The 17,569-nt window shown below is 42.2% G+C and overlaps 1 protein-coding gene across 1 annotated transcript; it reads left to right on the top strand.

Annotated features, from left to right (window-relative positions):
* The first annotated feature begins 1,351 nt into the window (after positions 1-1,351).
* Positions 1,352-16,872, top strand: ISOC1 (isochorismatase domain containing 1). Its single transcript, XM_027714436.1, has 5 exons — positions 1,352-1,653; positions 11,227-11,346; positions 11,514-11,717; positions 12,089-12,205; positions 15,356-16,872. The coding sequence occupies exons 1-5, from the start codon at positions 1,372-1,374 to the stop codon at positions 15,500-15,502; spliced, it is 870 nt and encodes a 289-aa protein (XP_027570237.1). The 5' UTR covers positions 1,352-1,371; the 3' UTR covers positions 15,503-16,872.
* Positions 16,873-17,569: the final 697 nt, after the last annotated feature.

Genomic DNA, 17,569 nt, shown 5'->3' with positions numbered 1-17,569 from the left:
TTGGAAGGACCTTAATGATCATCCAGCTCTAATCCCCCTGCTTTGGACAGGAATACCTTTCACTGGACCAGGTTGCTCACAGCTCCATTCAACTTGGCCTTAAACACTTCCAGGAACGGGGCATCCACATTTTCCAGAGGCAACCTGTTCCACTGCCTCACCACTCTTAAAGATTTTCTTCCTCAAATCTAATATAAACCCACCCTCTTTCGGTTTAAAGCCACTCCCCTTGTCCTCTCACTATATGCTCTTGTAAAAAGTCTCTCTACATCTTTCTTGTAGGCCCTCCGGGTACTGGAAGGCTGCACCTGGATCACGCTGAAGCCTTCTCTTTTCCAGACTGAGCAGTGCCAGTTCTCTGAGTCTCTCATAGTAGAGGTGCTCCATCCCTTTTATTATCTTCGTGCTTCAACTTGTTGGTATTTAGCTAGGCAGACATGCATTAACCTTGATGGTGGTGCCACTGCATTGGCAGTGGTTTTAACAGAGAAGATTTTCTTTTTATGTTTGCAGCACACTACTTAGATCTTTCCCCCCAAAATATTGTCAGCAAGTCCAGCTGCCAGCTCTCTTGGAGAAACAAAAATAAAATACGGTAGAAGCTGGGAAGGACAAAACTGGGAGAGGTATTGTATCCTGCTCACTTCTCCTCACCAGTGGATGGAGTTGCAGGCTCGGAGCTGCGGCGTGCAGCGGCTCGGGCACCTCCCGCTGCTCAGAACCTGACATTTCCGAAGAAAGCCGCGTGCGAAAACTCAGCAGGCGGTGTCGGTACCGGGAGAGCGAACAGCTGTCCCCCACCTAAACCGGGACTCGGAAGAACCCGGGCACGTCTCAGGCTCTACCAACAGGTTCCTCCCCCGGTTCCAGGGAAGGCGCCCGCCCCCGCCGCAGCCCCGGCCGCGCCCGCCCGGAGCGGCTCCCGACCCGCCGCGTCCCGGAGCGGCTCTGCCCGGCGACGGACCTGCCGGGACGGGGCCGCCCCAGCGGGCGCTGTCCCTGCCTCGGCCGCCTGACCCTCTCCGGGGGAGCCGGGACGAGGGCGGACGTTCGCGTGTGGGACCGCTCCTCTGGCCGCCCGCGGGCGGGCGAGCCCGCCGAGCCCGCCTGCCGAGCAGGGCAGGCACCGTCCCTGCCAGGAAGCACGGCAGAGGCTGTGCCCGCCCGGCGGAGGCGCCCCGGCGGCGCGCTCGACCCCGTGGGGTTGCGGGGTAGGGCCGGGCCCCATGGCGGGGAGGAGGAGCAGGAGCAGCCGCAGCTGGGATTGGGGGCCGCCGGCACCGCCCGGCCGGCCGGGGGGAGGAGGCGGCGGGAGGAGGAGCGGCGCGGACCGCAGCGAGCTGGCGGGGCTCGGCGCGGCGGTCCCTGAAGATGGCGGCGGCGGAGCCGGGCGCTGCTCCGGGCGGCGGCGGCGGCTCCGTGCCCGTCCTCTTCTGCTTCTCCGTCTTCGCGCGGCCCTCCAGCGTGCCCCACGGCGCCGGCTACGAGCTGCTGATCCAGAAGTTCCTCAGCCTGTACGGGGACCAGATAGACATGCACCGCAAGTTCGTGGTGCAGCTCTTCGCCGAGGAGTGGAGCCAGTACATCGACCTGCCGAAGGGCTTCCTGGTCAACGAGCGCTGCAAGGTGCGCCTGGTCCCGCTGCAGATCCAGGTGAGCCCCGGCCGCCGCAGGTGCGTGTCCCTGCCCGCTGTCCCGGCGCGGCTCTCGGCAGCCCCCGGCCCCTCCCGGGGAGGACGGGGCAGCCCGGGGCCGGCTGGGGCCGCGGCACAGCCCCCGCGTTAACAGGTTTCTCCGAGGAAACTTTTGTGTTTCCCTGGGGCCGGGCGGCAGGTGCGCTCTGAGCCACACGCGTTTGGTAACCGGGCTCTGCCTTCGGCGAGCCAGAACTTACTTGGCGCCGTGAATGGGAGAACGGTCAGGTGGCTGAAGCAGTCAGTGTGCTGCATTAAAACAGGCGGCTGGTGCTGCCCGGCCTTAACCGGGGGTAACGCTGCTAGGTGGAGACTCGAAGTAAAATGGGTAAAATGGGCTCTGTATCCCTCTTTGCCTCAAAAAACTCTTTCCGATTTACGGGTTTGTAGCTCGCTGGCTTTGTGACCACAAACCGGGAAGCCAGGCTGATGCAGTTCGTGTATTTCGTACGCAGATACCTTTATGCCCACCGGAGGTTGGTGCAGGTTGTACTGTAATAGTTCAACTCGAAACACATTGCTTCTTCCTTTCCCCAGTGTCTAAGAGTTAAGCTTAACCCCCCCCCCCCCCCAATCCCCACAGCAACAAATCATTCTTGTTTTCATTCAGAGCATTCTTTTTTTAATTGATAATTAAGAAGTTTTAGTTTGTCGAGCCAGCATTTCTAAATAGTTGAGAAAGTGATATCGTGAAACCTGACACATTGCTTGTCTTCTCCTTATGGTTTTAGAAACAGTCTAATTCGTGCTGTTTGTAAACCCTGGTTAATGGTAGTGTCTTGAACCCGTAAACCCTCAAGGTGGCCTGTTTGCTTACACTGTATAATAAGGATGCCTTTGGAGTCTCTTGTTCTTTTCTTAACTTTATGTATGGAAAGACCATACATAAGAAGACCAAACTAGTTTAATAACTTATTTTGTCATTTATTATTAATTCTCATCATATACATTCATCATATTCAGTTTAAAACTTTTCTTTTTTTTCTGTGTTTTGAACAGAATTTATGGGGACACAACCAGGGAATCTGGAAAGGGACAGTCTCTCCAACTTGCAAAAAGAGTTCGTATGGCTGTTAATTCAAACAAGGATTTTGAAAACAGAGTCTGTGTAATCTGGTCGTGTAATAGTGTTGCAGGTCAGAATTTTTTTTCTCATCACTACTCTGCAAGGACTCTCTTGCAGATGCCTTCTGCACTGAAACTGTAAATGCAGCCCAAGCATTCGAAGCAGGACATAGGTCTTGGTGTAAAAGATCAGGCTTGAGATAGGGAAGGATATGTCACTCCCAGGGTGCACATGTGCTACAGAGCTTTAACTGACTGCAGGAATTGAGGATGAACCAGTATTTTGTGCACTGATTGCCTACTTACACCAATACTGTTGCATTTCTGTGACAGTAGCAACTGTTGATGTGAAAAGATGGTATTTTTGTATTACTCCTTGATGTGCTTCAGCAGCTGTGAATAAGCTGAAGACATCACAATGAAGACATCACAATGATGTCAGTCAGTTTGCCTTAAGCCACAGGCAAGTGCTCAGAGATCACCTGTTTGGGGAACATTTGGTATGATACAGACACAGCTGTGCTTTTTAAGACCTTTAGGACTTACCAGCTGGAATATTATACTTTCTTTCTGTATGTTCATTCATGCATTGCCACTGTTATGTGCCCTTTTTCTCTTCCTCCCTCCTTCCCTCCCTCCCATCCTGATATTTGATCTGCAGTTATACACAACGTCAGTTTGTCAAGTCGGTGTGTGGTGTAGTCAGTTGAATCACTGTTTTGAATGTATCTTTCAAGAGGGACAACTTTTGCTCACTGATGTGATTAAACTTGTATATTTGGAAAGATATATTTGGTTTAAAGTTAAGAGCACAGATGCTAGGATCTGTATGCTTAGACAATGATTTCAGTGCTTTTATACGTTTGTTTTATGAAATATATGTGTGCATTTAGCTGGAGATGGCAGTTTAACCCCCTAGACGGCAGCTAGTGCCCGTGAGTTCTAGAAAGGTATCCTTCTGTTTTGATTCCTATGCAGGCCTGTCGTAGAAGGATTCCTTTTGTTACAGTAGCTCAAGAAATGTCAGCATCAAATGATGTTTGACGGGGCTGTTTCAATTTCCTGTCCCTGCAGCTGAGAGGGGCAGTAATCTCATGGAGAAATTGCCATATGCTGCCCTTGGAAAGCCACTCCATGCAACTGAATTCAAGGCTTGATCTGTACAGGGATGGTTGCTCCCCTGTAGTTTTATGCCTTTGTATTGTCCTCATCTGTGTACATGTGTTTGGTTTGGCTGTTCTGACTCCAAACAGCCACTTAAACTTTTAGTGGCCCCCCGTGTTGGGTAGGCTGATGGGGTGCAGTGCACTGCGATGTTCGGCCTGGCTGCTGCTCTTGAAACTCCCCCAGCCACAGGCTTGCACCCAGGAGGGACATTTCCTCTGGCCTCTCCCACCTTGAGGGACTTAGTACTAGCTGAAGGGAGACATCTGCTTTTCATGGATTTTGTGTGTTTTAAATGATTCAATGGGAAAATATTTATAGTTTGGTTGGGGGGATGCAGGACCACTTCAATCTCTTCTAACTCTAAGTGCAGTTACATAGTGCTACACAAGTTATTGTGGTTTGCTGTAATGTTGTAGCTGCCTTTGGAGAAGAGAAGCAGTAAGGAAAAACACTTTGGAGATATCCGAAGAAAACACAGCTATATGCATATCACAGCTGTGCAATGAGGAGTTAGGGCAGCATTTGAATACATACCCAAGAGAGGCTATTTCACAGTCACTGTCATAATTTCAAGGTGACTTCTCTGCAGCAGCACTTGTGCTCTCTGTTTACAGACTGTTAAACCTTAAGATACTAAAGGTAAAATGATAAAATTACTGGCATCATTGCATAAAGCACTTCTTCAGCACGTTTTTTTGAGACAGGTTGGTCTCTCAGGCACGTCTGTCTTGTGAAAAGCCGCTTACTGAACGATACTCAACTGTTGCTGCATGATAATGTAAATAAAATAGAACTATTTATACACAGAATTTCACTCTTATTGCACGTATCTAATATTCCTATGTTCAGATGCTTTGGAAATAGAAGTAACATTAACTCAGGAACCTAAGTTCATTTTCTGAAGATGGGGAAAAGCCAACGCATTAATTGCTGGGGAGTTGTTTGTGGGTTTTTTTAGGGTACAGTTATAGATTTTGATACATCAGTAAATTTCTAAATAAATAATTTTTTAGAAAAGCAGCACATGGAACCTTAAAGAAGGGGGGAAAAAAGGACTGAAAATATTGAAAGAGGATTTTTTTTTCTCAAATCCAGGCTCTGTGTCTCTTGCTCTGCAGCACGCGTTTTAGTAATTTTAGATTTTGTTGAAGAGTTTTATACTGCCTTAGCTATAGGAGCATCACATGAGTATCCAACTAAATCTGTCCTTTGTAAATGCTGAACTGCATATAAAAGGCTGCATATTAGCTTCGCATAAAATAAATATTTATATTCCTGAATTGAAACACTTGTAACCTATTTTTCTCTTGAAATACGTTAAACTGAATTTATTCTTTTTTTCTCCTTTCAAAGATAGGCCGGAAAGTACAACTGAATCTTACAGATTTCCTCTTAGAAATATAGGAGAAGAACAGATGATAGCTTCTTTTTGTTGTTGTCTTTTTTATCCCATCCTTGAAATACCAAGGCTGCAACATCCTCTGCTCTGCCCTTTAAGTGGGTAACCTTTGCATGAGATTTATGAGGTGACTAGTGATGTCAGATGGGATTATTTCTTTGCTTCCAGTTTCTTGCTCGTTATGAATACTGTGAGGAAATTTCATTTTGTATGTGTAATGATTTCCTGGAGTTTGGACAGGGAAAGTACAGATAAAGAGGCAGTACAGGTGAATATTTTTGTAAAGCTGAAATTATAGTTCTTCATCACAGTCAAGTTTTGCTTGATTAATAATAACCAGCAGAGATGAAATAGATGTGGAAAAAATACTTCTCCTTTCCCACCTAGGCCTTTTCTAGAGTAGGATTTAAAGCTGTATGTAACTCATGGCAGCATACCTTTAAATCCTGGTCTGGACAAGGTCCTAGAGATGACTTCTCTAGCTGGGTAAAAGAACTACATCAGGTTACGTGTCCATTTGATGTACCTATTCTTGTGCTGTGGATAACCTCCAGCTGGAGGACAGAAAATCATGGTGACTGAGAGGTGAAGTGCAACAAATGGAAATGCTTATATACTGTTGGGGGGAACTTCAGGAGATTTGGCTTTTGATGTGGGTTTGGGTTTTTTTGTTTGTTCTTTTGTGGTTTTTTTTTGGTTACCTTTTTTTTTTCTTTTGAATTCAAGTTTTTTGAGGTAGTTGTGGTTGAGTAGATCTTATATTCAGGGTGGATTCAGGCAGGTACTCTGTGACCATAGTGGTTCACCATCCTTGCCCCGCCGGCCTCTGCCTTGAGAGAAATCAAACAGGTGTTGGCATGCCAGCCCATGTGTAGGTTTTTTTCCCTCCCTGGCTCAGTGGCAGGGTGTGGCCCTGGTGTAGTGTGGGTGGTAGTAGTTTTCACTGTCAGGGGATGTGTGAAGTGGAGGTGACCCATGTTCCTGATGCAGTGTTGCTGTAGATGGGGAGGATGGCTTTGAAAGCCGGTGACTAGTAGGATTTATGTGGCACACTGAAGAACAGTAAATGGAACCTTTCCTTTATACATAGCAAATACATGAATTTATTTATAGACTGTGTTAGCTGCTGTTTATGAAAATTAATTTCAAACTGCTTTCTGCTGCACTCTGTCCTTCCCATATCTGCTATTCCAGGTAACACCAGCAAGTGTCAACTTTTTGATCTTACCATGTATTTTTTTCAGTTTCTTCATGTTCTGCTATGATTCAGACTGCAAGTTAATCGGAAACAAATATGAAAATGAATATAAGAAGTATTTGTGTTAGATTTTGTAAAAGCTTCGATTTGGCAAACATATAGTTGACACAAGTTTTATTTTAGAGTGCTGCTGGTATTAATCTGAGTATGATTTAATAAATTAAATCATAGTAAACCAATATGACACTAAAGAAAAACAGATACAATGCTTTTGCTCCAGCTGCCTGTGGTGTTTGACATAAACATATGGGATTATTGATTCAGTGGAAGTCTGTAATGAAGATGCTCTCTGGCTGGATAGGCAGTCAGTTTTCTGCACTTCACTGTCAAATCAGAATAATAGTGAATTTGGCTCTATAAGATTGGTTTGTAATTTTTTCATTGGTTTGTAATTTTTCCATTGTCCTTGTCATTGACAAAATTTAGGACAAATAGTGTTTTTGCAGAAGGCTCCAAGCTGAGAGGAACGGCAAGCGTCTGAACGAGCAGAAGGCAGGCTTTTCAGGGCAAGTTGGAGGACCTTGAAGGGGGGAGCCATGTGAGGAGCAGCTGAGGTCTCCTGTTCTGTTCAGCCTGGAGAAGAGGAGACTGAGGGGGGACATCATTGCAGTTGCAGCTTTGTCATGAAGAGAAGAGGAGGGGCAGACGCTGATCTCTTCTCTCTCGTGGCCAGTGACAGAATCTGAGGGAATGGCCTGAAGTTGTGCCAGGAGAGTTTAGGTTGGATATTAGATAAAGGTTCTTCCCCCAGAGGGTGTCTGGGCACTGAACAGATTCCCCAGGGCAGTGATCACATCACCAAGCCTGACAGAGTTCAAGAAGCATTTGGATGGTACTCTCAGACACATGGTGTGACTCTTGGGGATGGGTCTGTGCAGGGCCTGGAGTTGGACTTGATGATGCAGGTCCCTTCCAGCTTGGCATATTCTGTGGAACAAGGTAAAATAAGATGCAGTTCAAAATGGAAGCAACAAATGTAGGAATAATCAGCTACACAAACAAAAGATGAGGGAGAGTTCAAGGGATGATATTAAGTTTAAAATGCACCTCAACAGTATAAGTATCATCAATTATGAAAAGAGTAAATAGTGTATTGGAAAGTACAAAATAAACAGGGCCTGCAAGGTCTGTATATTGACTCTCTCTGAGGCTCTGCTAGTTCAGGGGAGTAATATGGGCAGAGGAACACTGCTGTGATAGTAGGTATGAGTGCCTCACTGTAGACTGCAATTTGAAAACTACCCCAGGGAGAACTACGAAAATTATTTGAGTTGTAAGAAGAAATATTAAAAGAATTAGATATGTTTTAGAATAAGGAAAGGTCAGGGAAGGACTAAAGGGAGTCCGAATCCTGAGGTTTGGTAATAGGTTTTGTGCACGGTTATCCATGTGAAGGAAGATGGTAATGCTCTTGCATTTCCAGTTCACCATGGACTTAACTGGAAATAACACTCTTACATGGCAGCAAAGGAGTTGTGGGTGAGAAGATACCAAAAGGTAAAGATAACAGAGCTGTGGGTTGGGTTTTATAGTAGCTCTACTGCTGATAGGTCCAAGTAGCTGTCTGTGAAGATTACGTGCATTCGTTTGATCCTTCTGTAGAAGGAGACCATGCAGCTTTTTGAAGACCTTCCTAATCTGTTCACATTTATTCCTCTGCTAAGGATGGTAGAGCCATCTGCTACATTAGCATAGGAAGGTGTATATCAAGGGAGTAAATTAACTCCACACAGTTTACTCTATAATCCATGATGGTTTGTGGTAGTTCAAAATGATCTTAAAAAAATTAGTCACAGAGTCAATTAGGTTGGAAAAGACCTCTGAGACTGAGTCCAGCCTATGACTGAACACCACCATGTCAATTAGACCATAGACTGAATGTAGGATACAGTGCTTAAACACCTTGAGGACAGTGACTCCCCCACCTCCCTGGGCAACCCACTCCAATATTTAATCGCCCTTTCTGTGAATAAATTCTTCCTGATGTCCAACCTAAACATCCCCTGGTACAGCTCTTAAAGTGATGGAAGGATTTTTGGAAGGAAATAGTAGTCTTTGCTTGTCATGTAAATGCCAAGACAAAATGACACATTTTCTGAGTAGGAGCCACACTTATAAATATTGTCTATTCCAATTATTCTATTTTTATTGCTGAGTGGTAGGAAAGTTAAATGTCATAATTGACTTCTGTTATGGTAGTAGGTGCCAAAGTTGGAATGGGTCACAGTGGGTGCTCCCTGTGGTGTTGAACTTTACATCAGTACTTCCTACCAACTAGTTTCTGCATTGTTCAAGTGCGTAGATGGGTGGTGTTCAAGAACAAGGCAGTTATTAATATTTAATTTTATGTCAAATCTTTCTTGGTCCCAGGTGTCGTTTATTATATGCTGTAAAATTGCAGAAGTGTCTTCTGGGAGGGGTATCTAGAGATTGCCTTCCCTAACTCCTTGATCAAATCACCTGCTGATTTGCTGAATGCTGAAAACCTCCAAGGATGGAGATCCCACAACCATGCTAACCTGTTTCAATGCAGCTGTATCTTCCTAGTGAGAAAGATATTCCTGATGCCTGTTTTGATGCTCTTCTGTCTTCCTGTGGCATCAGTGGGTCCGGTATTATAACATCTGCTTTTTGGTTGTTTCTGCATTTGCCTCTCTAGCTGTTTGTATTAATAGTGTTGCTGTTTGGCCCATGAGGACTGGAGGAACCATGGTTATGAATATTTGCTCTTTCTGCATTAGTAGTGGGCTGAATCTGAGAGGTGTGGGAATTTAGCATTTGTAATTATTACACAAGTAATTTTCCCAACAGTTTGAACAGGCCATTCCATATGGTGTGGCCATTATTGTAGATTTTTAGCCTTGGGAATTGAGATAAAAAGCATTTTACTCAGGAGATGTGGTGAATCAGTGGAAGTTTTGGAACTAGTATTTATGGATTTCCAATTTCCGTGCAGTGAGCAGACCTTGGCTGACCACCTGTTGCCCAACAAGCTGCTCCATCACTCCCCATCCTCAACAGGACAGAGGGGAGAAAATACAACAAAAAGCTTGTGCATCAAGATAGGGAGGGATCGCTCACCAATTACCATCATGTAGAAAACAGACTTGACTTGGGGAAATTAATTTAATATTTTACCAATCAATAACAGAGTAGAATAATGTGAAACAAGAACAAATGTAAAAACACCTTTCTCCCATCCCTTCCTTTTTCCCAGGTTTAGCTTTGCTTCCAGCTTCTCTGTCTCCTCCCTTCAAGCAGCATGGGGGATCGGGGAAAGCGCAGTTGTGGTCAATTCAGAACCCTTCACCTTCTACCAGTCATCCTTTTCACACTCTTCACCTGTTCCAGCATGGGGTACCTCCCATGGGACGTCTCACCATGGGCTGCACTGTGGGCTGCAAGGGAATCTCTGCTCTGGCACCTGCTGCACAGTGGTTTTCTTACCCTTTCTTAAGTATGTTATCACAGAGGTGTTGCCAGCATCACTGACGCAGCAGATCCATCTTGGATTCAGCTGGCATAGGCATTGTCTGACCTGCAGCTGTTTCTGGCATCTTCTCACAAAAGCCAGCCTGACAGCTTCCCCTCACTACCAAGACCTTGCCACAGAACCCCAATACATCTGCACTCTTCTGAAATACATTATTTTACAGAGTTTGTAATCCCGTTTTAGTTTAAAACATCACGACCTCAGTTTGCAGTAAATGAAGTGTATATAATTAATGGCTACTTCCCAGGAGCTGTTTATTTAATTTGACTTATCAGTCTGCTGAAAAGCTCCTGAGTGGATGTAATTTCTCTCGAGTTGCCTGACAACTAAGTGATAGTATATAGCTGTTTTCTTTCCCTGTAGCTTCCACCTGAAGCTCTATCCCCGGGTTCTACAGGTAGAGCAAGTAATTTCATGCAAATACAAAGCACTCTTTCAAAGTATGAGAAAATTAAATGTTTGATTTATTTTTCTTATCCCCTCCCTTCTACCCCACTTGGTAGCCTGTATTAAGGAAACTCTAGGAGATTACTTTTGTCATTAAAATGTATTCAGTTCAGTTTCTGTAATATTGACAAGTTTCTTTGCTTTCATTCTAGCCTTTGGACTTTCATCAGGCTTGTGCTGAAAGATGTGTTTAAACAATCAAATTGACTTCACAATGGAAGTGTTGAAAATATGTGTGCATACAATATTTGATAGCAAGTGGAAGTCTGAATTTTTTTTAACTTTAATTTATCCTGATTTTGTATCAGTTCCAAGAGTCGTGGATTGTAAAATGAATTTGAAGAATGTAGTTTCACTGTTGGTACTTTTTCTTTTTTTTGCTGTGCTTTAGGCAGTACGCTCCTCCAGCCCCATCAGGCTTGAGAAGTTTTCATGTACATGTACACTGACTTGTGTCTCCCACCTAATAAAATCTCTGTTACTTGTTGATGACTGTACCATACTGTTCATTATCAGCTATTCATTTGAATTCAGAAACGTGCCAAAAATCAGGCTTGAAAAACGTTTCTCCTGTTTTCACTCGAACTAACATAAATCCATAACCTGGCAGAGGCATTGCAGACTCTCTCTCGTTTTGCTGCTTTTCTGAAAGGGTCTCCACTGCCATGGAAAACATTATCTTTATTTCTTTTTTTTTTTTCAGATTACTACTTTGGGCAACCTGACGCCCTCAAGCACCGTTTTTTTCTGCTGTGATATGCAAGAGCGATTCCGGCCTGCCATCAAATACTTTGGTGATATCATCAGCGTGGGTCAGCGACTGGTGTGTTCCCTTGTTTTTCTCTTGTTTTTGATCACACACATAAACTATTATTTTATGCGCAGATAGTTTAGTGGTTACTCAGTTTCGGGTGATAACAATGTCTTTGTGATTATTGTTCTTTAACAATTTCCTTTTTTTAATATATTTTCCTCCTTGCCCCCTTGCAGCTCCAAGGTGCACGGCTCTTAGGAATTCCAGTTATTGTGACTGAACAGTATCCCAAAGGTCTTGGCAGCACTGTGCAAGAAATTGATTTAACAGGAGCTAAACTAGTGCTTCCCAAGACAAAATTTTCAATGGTGTTGCCAGAAGTTGAAGCAGCATTAGCAGAGATCCCTGGAGTCCGCAGTGTTGTCCTGTTTGGAGTAGAAGTATGTGCCTTGCCATTCTTGTACTGGTTTATGGTAATGTCTTTTGGCCCACAAAAATACTAAGCATTGCTCCCTGTAACTAAAAAACCCAACTCAATTCATATTACCTAGAGCTCATTTATCCTCTACAGAATAAATTATTCTTGTGTTGTCTTTGATATTATCTCATAATAAAATTTGAAATTACATATTTGTAAACTGCAGGGTCTTGTCTCAATTTTAGCTGGTATTTAAAATGCACCTTGAGTTCCCTAGCAATGTCAGGGGTAGAAAAATATGTATTTGAACTCTTATTAATTATGTACTCTAATTTGGTGTTGGGTTACTTACGTTTTGTAATAATAATATATATAATGATTTCTCCCCTGTAGACTCATGTCTGCATCCAGCAAACAGCACTGGAATTGATTGGCAGAGGTCTGGAAGTTCATATTGTAGCTGATGCCACCTCATCAAGAAGTATGATGGACAGAATGTTTGCTCTTGAGGTAAGTTTCTTAGTCAAGGCTTTCTCCACCTTGGGTTTGTATGTTAAGTTCCCTCCTTACTGTAAGCTAACAAGGAATTTCTAAAGACAAAACGGTGGAAAAATGTAGATTTGAGAAGACATGAGTGCTCTGATTCTTAGAATAGCATCCGACAGGGAGAAGAATTACTGCCTTATTTTTCTTCCTTAAATTATGATTTAATATACATAACCCAGTTTGCTGTGTCTGGATTTTTAAAGTGATTGTTTTGTGCAATCTGAGTACTCTATATAAACAGCAGCATTTTAGGATATTTTCTTATGGAGTGTTATCTGTACAGCAGCAGTAAAAGTGCTGCAAAGGTTTTGGTTCTGTTGTCCCAAACAGTGTTTATTCAGCTGTTGAAATTCCTTGAAACGCAATGAAGTGTAGTAAGTGATCCCGTTCAAAGCTCCTTCTTGTATGTCTGTCCCTCCCTCTGCTTTCCCTCATCATTGCAAATTAAAGCTTAATCTCAAGACTCTGTGATTATAGTAAAGATTCCCCTCCCCCTTGCTTCTAGGAGCTTAGCCTAACTAAACGTTGAGAAAGTGGAGATAAATGTAACAAGAAGATTTAAAAGCATGTACAACAATGTGGTAGCAAATTCATTTAAATGATTTTTTGATGGTGCACTCTTAACTTGCCCGTGGGCATCACTGTGGGAAATCAAAAACTGATACAGACATTAAGTATTGCAGTTACTGCCTCAGGTCCTAACAATTATTTGGAAATTGAAACTAATAATAACTGCAGCGTGTTATACTTTTTTCCTAGCTTGTGAGAAGACTTAATTTCTTCTGCTCCTCATGAATAAGAGAATTAAAGGCTAAAGAGAAATCCCCAACATATAATGATTGATGAAACACGTGACTTTGATTAAGTGGAAACCTAATGTCGACTGTCACGTAGAGCATAGTGACCCACACAGAGTACAGGAATGACTGAAATCATGGACTTCCCAAATCAATGTGGCACAGCAGCAGTAAGAGGCAAAACAAGTACAGAGCACAGGGAGACTGTTTTGCTGTGGTACCCCATGTATCACCATTACAATATGATTCAGGGAACATTTGCTGCCCTGCAGTGTTGAGCAAGCCAGTTATGTGGCAGTAACTCCTTCTCTGCTGTGCATGGTGTCACCGTACAGATCACAGTTCCTAATTAGTGAATCTGACATTGTCTCAGTTGCAAACTTGCACCACACCTGGTGAGCTGAGGTGAGATTTATTAAACTGGGTTCCCTGGATCCTTCTCCTTACCTTTCTGGGAAGGTGGGTGTAGTGTTTGTCTTTTCACAGAAACACAGCTTTTCTCTTTTCACAATGACTTCTCAAGGATGATAAAGAGTGACCTTGCAGTGAAAACAACCAGCTTCTCCAGGAACCTCAAATAAGTCCCATCCCTGCTCCTTCGGTTCTCCACATTTCCCATCACATAAACATGTGTTTTGATCGTGCTGGAGACAAACATGCGAATATCTGAGCAAGTGTACTAGGAATTGCAGTTTGAATTAATTTATAACCAAAGCTTTCATGTCTGCCTGGATGACAGGTTGTCTTCCCTTCTGTTGTGTACTTAAAAATGACAGCAGGCAAAAACTTGCAGTCAAAAAAATCCTCAGAAACCAAAAAACCTTGAAATTTTCAGTGGTGAAATAATTCAGCCCAACTGTTGAAGGCGGTGGCTGTTCTGAATCTCTTTCCTATCTGATGAAGATATCTTGTATCGCTTCTTGGTCTCGGATTGAGAAAGCTTAGTCTGTTGCTGCCGCATTTCTTTCCTGTTCTTTATCTGTTCTACTTGTTTCTGCAGTGTGGGTGCAACATATCCTTGATAATTTTCTTCTTCTCAAAGACTGTGTGCTAAGAAAACTTGTAATTTCCTTGAAAATCATCCAGTATGCTTAGCACATTCATCTCTTCATTTCTGCTGATCTGAAATCTATATAAATTGTATTTAGTCCTAGAAATAGGGTATAAGCCAATGCCAGCCTCTTTGGCATGTTATGGTTTGTTTTGCTTCTAAAGAGAAGACGTTCTCTTTTTCAGTCAGCATTTCACAGATATGAATTAATAACTTTTCCCCAGCAATTGCTTTGTAACTGAACGACTAAGCAACAGTGATCTAAGTCCTAGAAAGTCTGCAGCTTGTCTTCCATTTAGTGATAGCAGTTGAAACCTGTACGTACGCATCTGTATTTTCTCCCTCTTACCCCGGCTTGGCTCATTCAGGATCCCGTTAGACTGGGTGGAGCATGCAGCTGAGTAGAGGATGGTGGAGGGAAAGCTGGGTCTATGAAGAGTTTTACTGCCAAAGCACCTGTATGATTGCTGGGAAGATGATGGGGGGCAGGGGGTGGTCAGCCTTTGCTGAGGATAACTTTGCTATGTAAGCAACAACCACAGTCTGGAAACTTTACAGTAAGTCCTGTGACTCGGGCTGCGTGAAGCATTGCTCTGTTGAGTTGCACACTTAAAAGATCTAGCAGGCCTCTTTTAGTTTTGCTTTCTGTGCATTTTATTCTGCAGCATGAGAGAACTAACTCTGGAATTACTGAGGCTGTAATGAAACATCAGTTAAAAAGAGCTGCTTTTATGCCAGTATGATTTATAATGTCTGTAGAAGAGATTTTCCTTCTGCCTCCAGAGATTATTTTTAAGAGTGCACTGGGTAGTCCAAAAGCCAAAGTAGTAACAAGGACTGAATGAGAAATTGTTACAATTTCTCGCTTAATTATTTTATCTTGGACCTGGCTATTTTATATTTCCTACAAGCCTTTCATATCTGCATTAGAGTGAAGAAAGCTGTCCTCTGAACCATGCAAGGGGAAAGGGTTGTTAACATTAAGAGATGTGGGTCTGCTGCCTATTAAATCTGAGGTGGGGAAAGAATCCAATCCAAGTAGGAAGCCTTTGTTGTAATCCAGGGCAGCCTTTTGCCTCAGGAAAGTCTCAAAGCAGTCAATAGCTTTATAAATTATACCACTAAGAATTGCTGGAATAGAATTGGCAGTACTTTCATTAGTAGGAGATGTTTTTAAAAATGCTATTCATCTTTTTTACAAAATGTATACTCGTTCACATTTGCAAATATTTCACATTATTCCCTCTCTGCTCTTTTCTCTTCTAGCGTCTCGCTCGTACTGGAATTATAGTTACTACTAGCGAAGCCATATTGCTGCAGCTGGTAGCTGATAAAGAACATCCAAAATTCAAAGAAATCCAAAATCTCATTAAGGCAAGTGCCCCTGAGTCAGGGCTCCTTTCCAAAGTTTAAAGCGAATGTGGAGGAAGCGGATCTCACTGTCCTCGTCAAAGAGGAAGCAAAGTTGTAAGCGCACATGTACACCTTCTTTTGCTCAAAGTTTGGTAGAAGTGTAAAAATAAAAGTTGACATACTCGTGCTTGCCTTAGCAAAATTGTCTGGTTGTACATCTGAGTGCCAGTGTGTTCTGTTTAGTTACAGCTGTCGGGGGTTTTGGGTATCGTAAGACCCTTTTGTTGTCAAATTTCCGTATTTATTTAAAATAAAGGAGAAAAACTGACAGAGGTGCCTACTAGTCCATACTATACACTGATTGTAACAGATCCAAAAAATGCATAATTCTGTGACACCTCTTGATTGTGCGCTTTCTAGAAGTGTTCTGTGATGATCTGTTTTACGTTTGTATTAATAGAAGATAATTATGTGTTGGATAAATGTGATGTGATATGCTTTAATGTTCTATGTAAATGAAGTATTTTAATAGGGCATAAGTTAAAACTGAGTAAGATATACGGATTACACGTGCGCTTTTGTTCTCTAGGATAAAATTTAAGCACTTTGCTTCATAGACAAGACAGATAAATCAAGCAGCAGCTGATGTTTGATTGCCCTAGGTAGCTGAAGCCTGCATCATGACTTTTGAGTATACTGAAATTGACTGCCCAAGACTGTACTTTACTTACGTGTATACAGACAGAAAACTGTCACGTCATGAGTTCTTGATAAACAACTGGTGTAAAGTCCTTCAGAACTTGATAATATTACAAAAATTTTAAATTGGCAGTGCTAAGGGGATGTTTAACAACGAAAACTTTTCAGGTTCCAATGCTAAATCTACTACTACATTTAGATTTATTTTGCCTTTTTCTTTTTTTATACCGCATTTTAGTTAGACTGAATAATTCTATCCAATTTATTCAAGTGGGCTCTGAAACAAACCTCAGCTTCTCTAGGTTTTTGTGCTTTTTTTGTGGGCTGCAGTTGGGTGGAGTTTGAATAGCATCTGGTCTAAAAGCATTCTTTAGAAAAATAGCATCTTTACCTTAATGATACATATATTTTCTATCTAGAACCAATCTTTTAACATGTGATTGTTCAGAAACGCACTTCCTTCATGTTCTAGGGGATTAAATAATGTTGTATAAAGTTTACAGTTTGCCTGAGACATTTATTTTTTTAAAAGAGTACTAGAAGATGTCATACTTAACACTAATCTTTTTGGTAGAAAACCAATTAGAGTACATGTGTTGGTTTAAATTGCTTATTTTCCCCACAAGATGGCTCTAAAAGAATTGTTTCATAAATAAGAATTGTTTCCATTGTTTCATATAACCTTTATATGTTCAAAACAAATAAAGAGTTAACATTTGCTGTCTCTCTTACGCTTGTGATATTTATTGAAGAGCAAATTCAGAAAGCTGTGTTTGCCGTGGACCTTACTCTGATTTGTACAGCTGTGGAAGTTCTATGGATGTCGTGGGGATTTTGTGTAAAGATCAAGGGTGGATAAAGTCGAATAATTCTTGTCTTCTGCATCTAGTTACAGTGTTATTTAGTGCTCCAGAATATGAGGAATGAACATTATGTCTCAAACTGGAGGCAGGGATGCAAGTTGAGTTAAGAACCATTGTCCTATATCACTGGCCTACTTTTAACCTTCATTAATCGAGTTGCCTAGCAGTATAAAGTTCACTTATATAAATCAACAACTATGCACAAAAATACTGTAAATTTCATATGAAATAGTGGTTTCATTGCTTTCTTGCTTTGATGTGTTGATAATACCAAGAGAGAGTAATTGAAGGAAAAGTTGTAACGTTTTTTTACACGTTTATTTTTCGGACAATATGAATTTCCTCAATAACTAATACATGGATTTTTAAGAAATAATTATATTGGTTACTAAAATTTTACCATTTTTATACAAGAATAAATTGAAGGACAGATGTCACATCTTCCTTTACACAGTTTTCCTAAGTTTTTTGCTATGAGGGGAATCATTTGATAGCAAGATGGCACTAGAGAAGAAGCTATAAAATACAATTATATTCTCTGTGATAGTTCTACTTTTTTTTTTAA

This window comes from Pipra filicauda, unplaced genomic scaffold (assembly GCF_003945595.2).
Source record: "Pipra filicauda isolate LSUMZ 115617 unplaced genomic scaffold, ASM394559v2 scaffold441_size551697_pilon, whole genome shotgun sequence".
Taxonomy (NCBI): domain Eukaryota; kingdom Metazoa; phylum Chordata; class Aves; order Passeriformes; family Pipridae; genus Pipra; species Pipra filicauda.
Note: the sequence above shows the minus strand (reverse complement) of the source record. Positions and strands in the feature narration are given on the sequence as shown.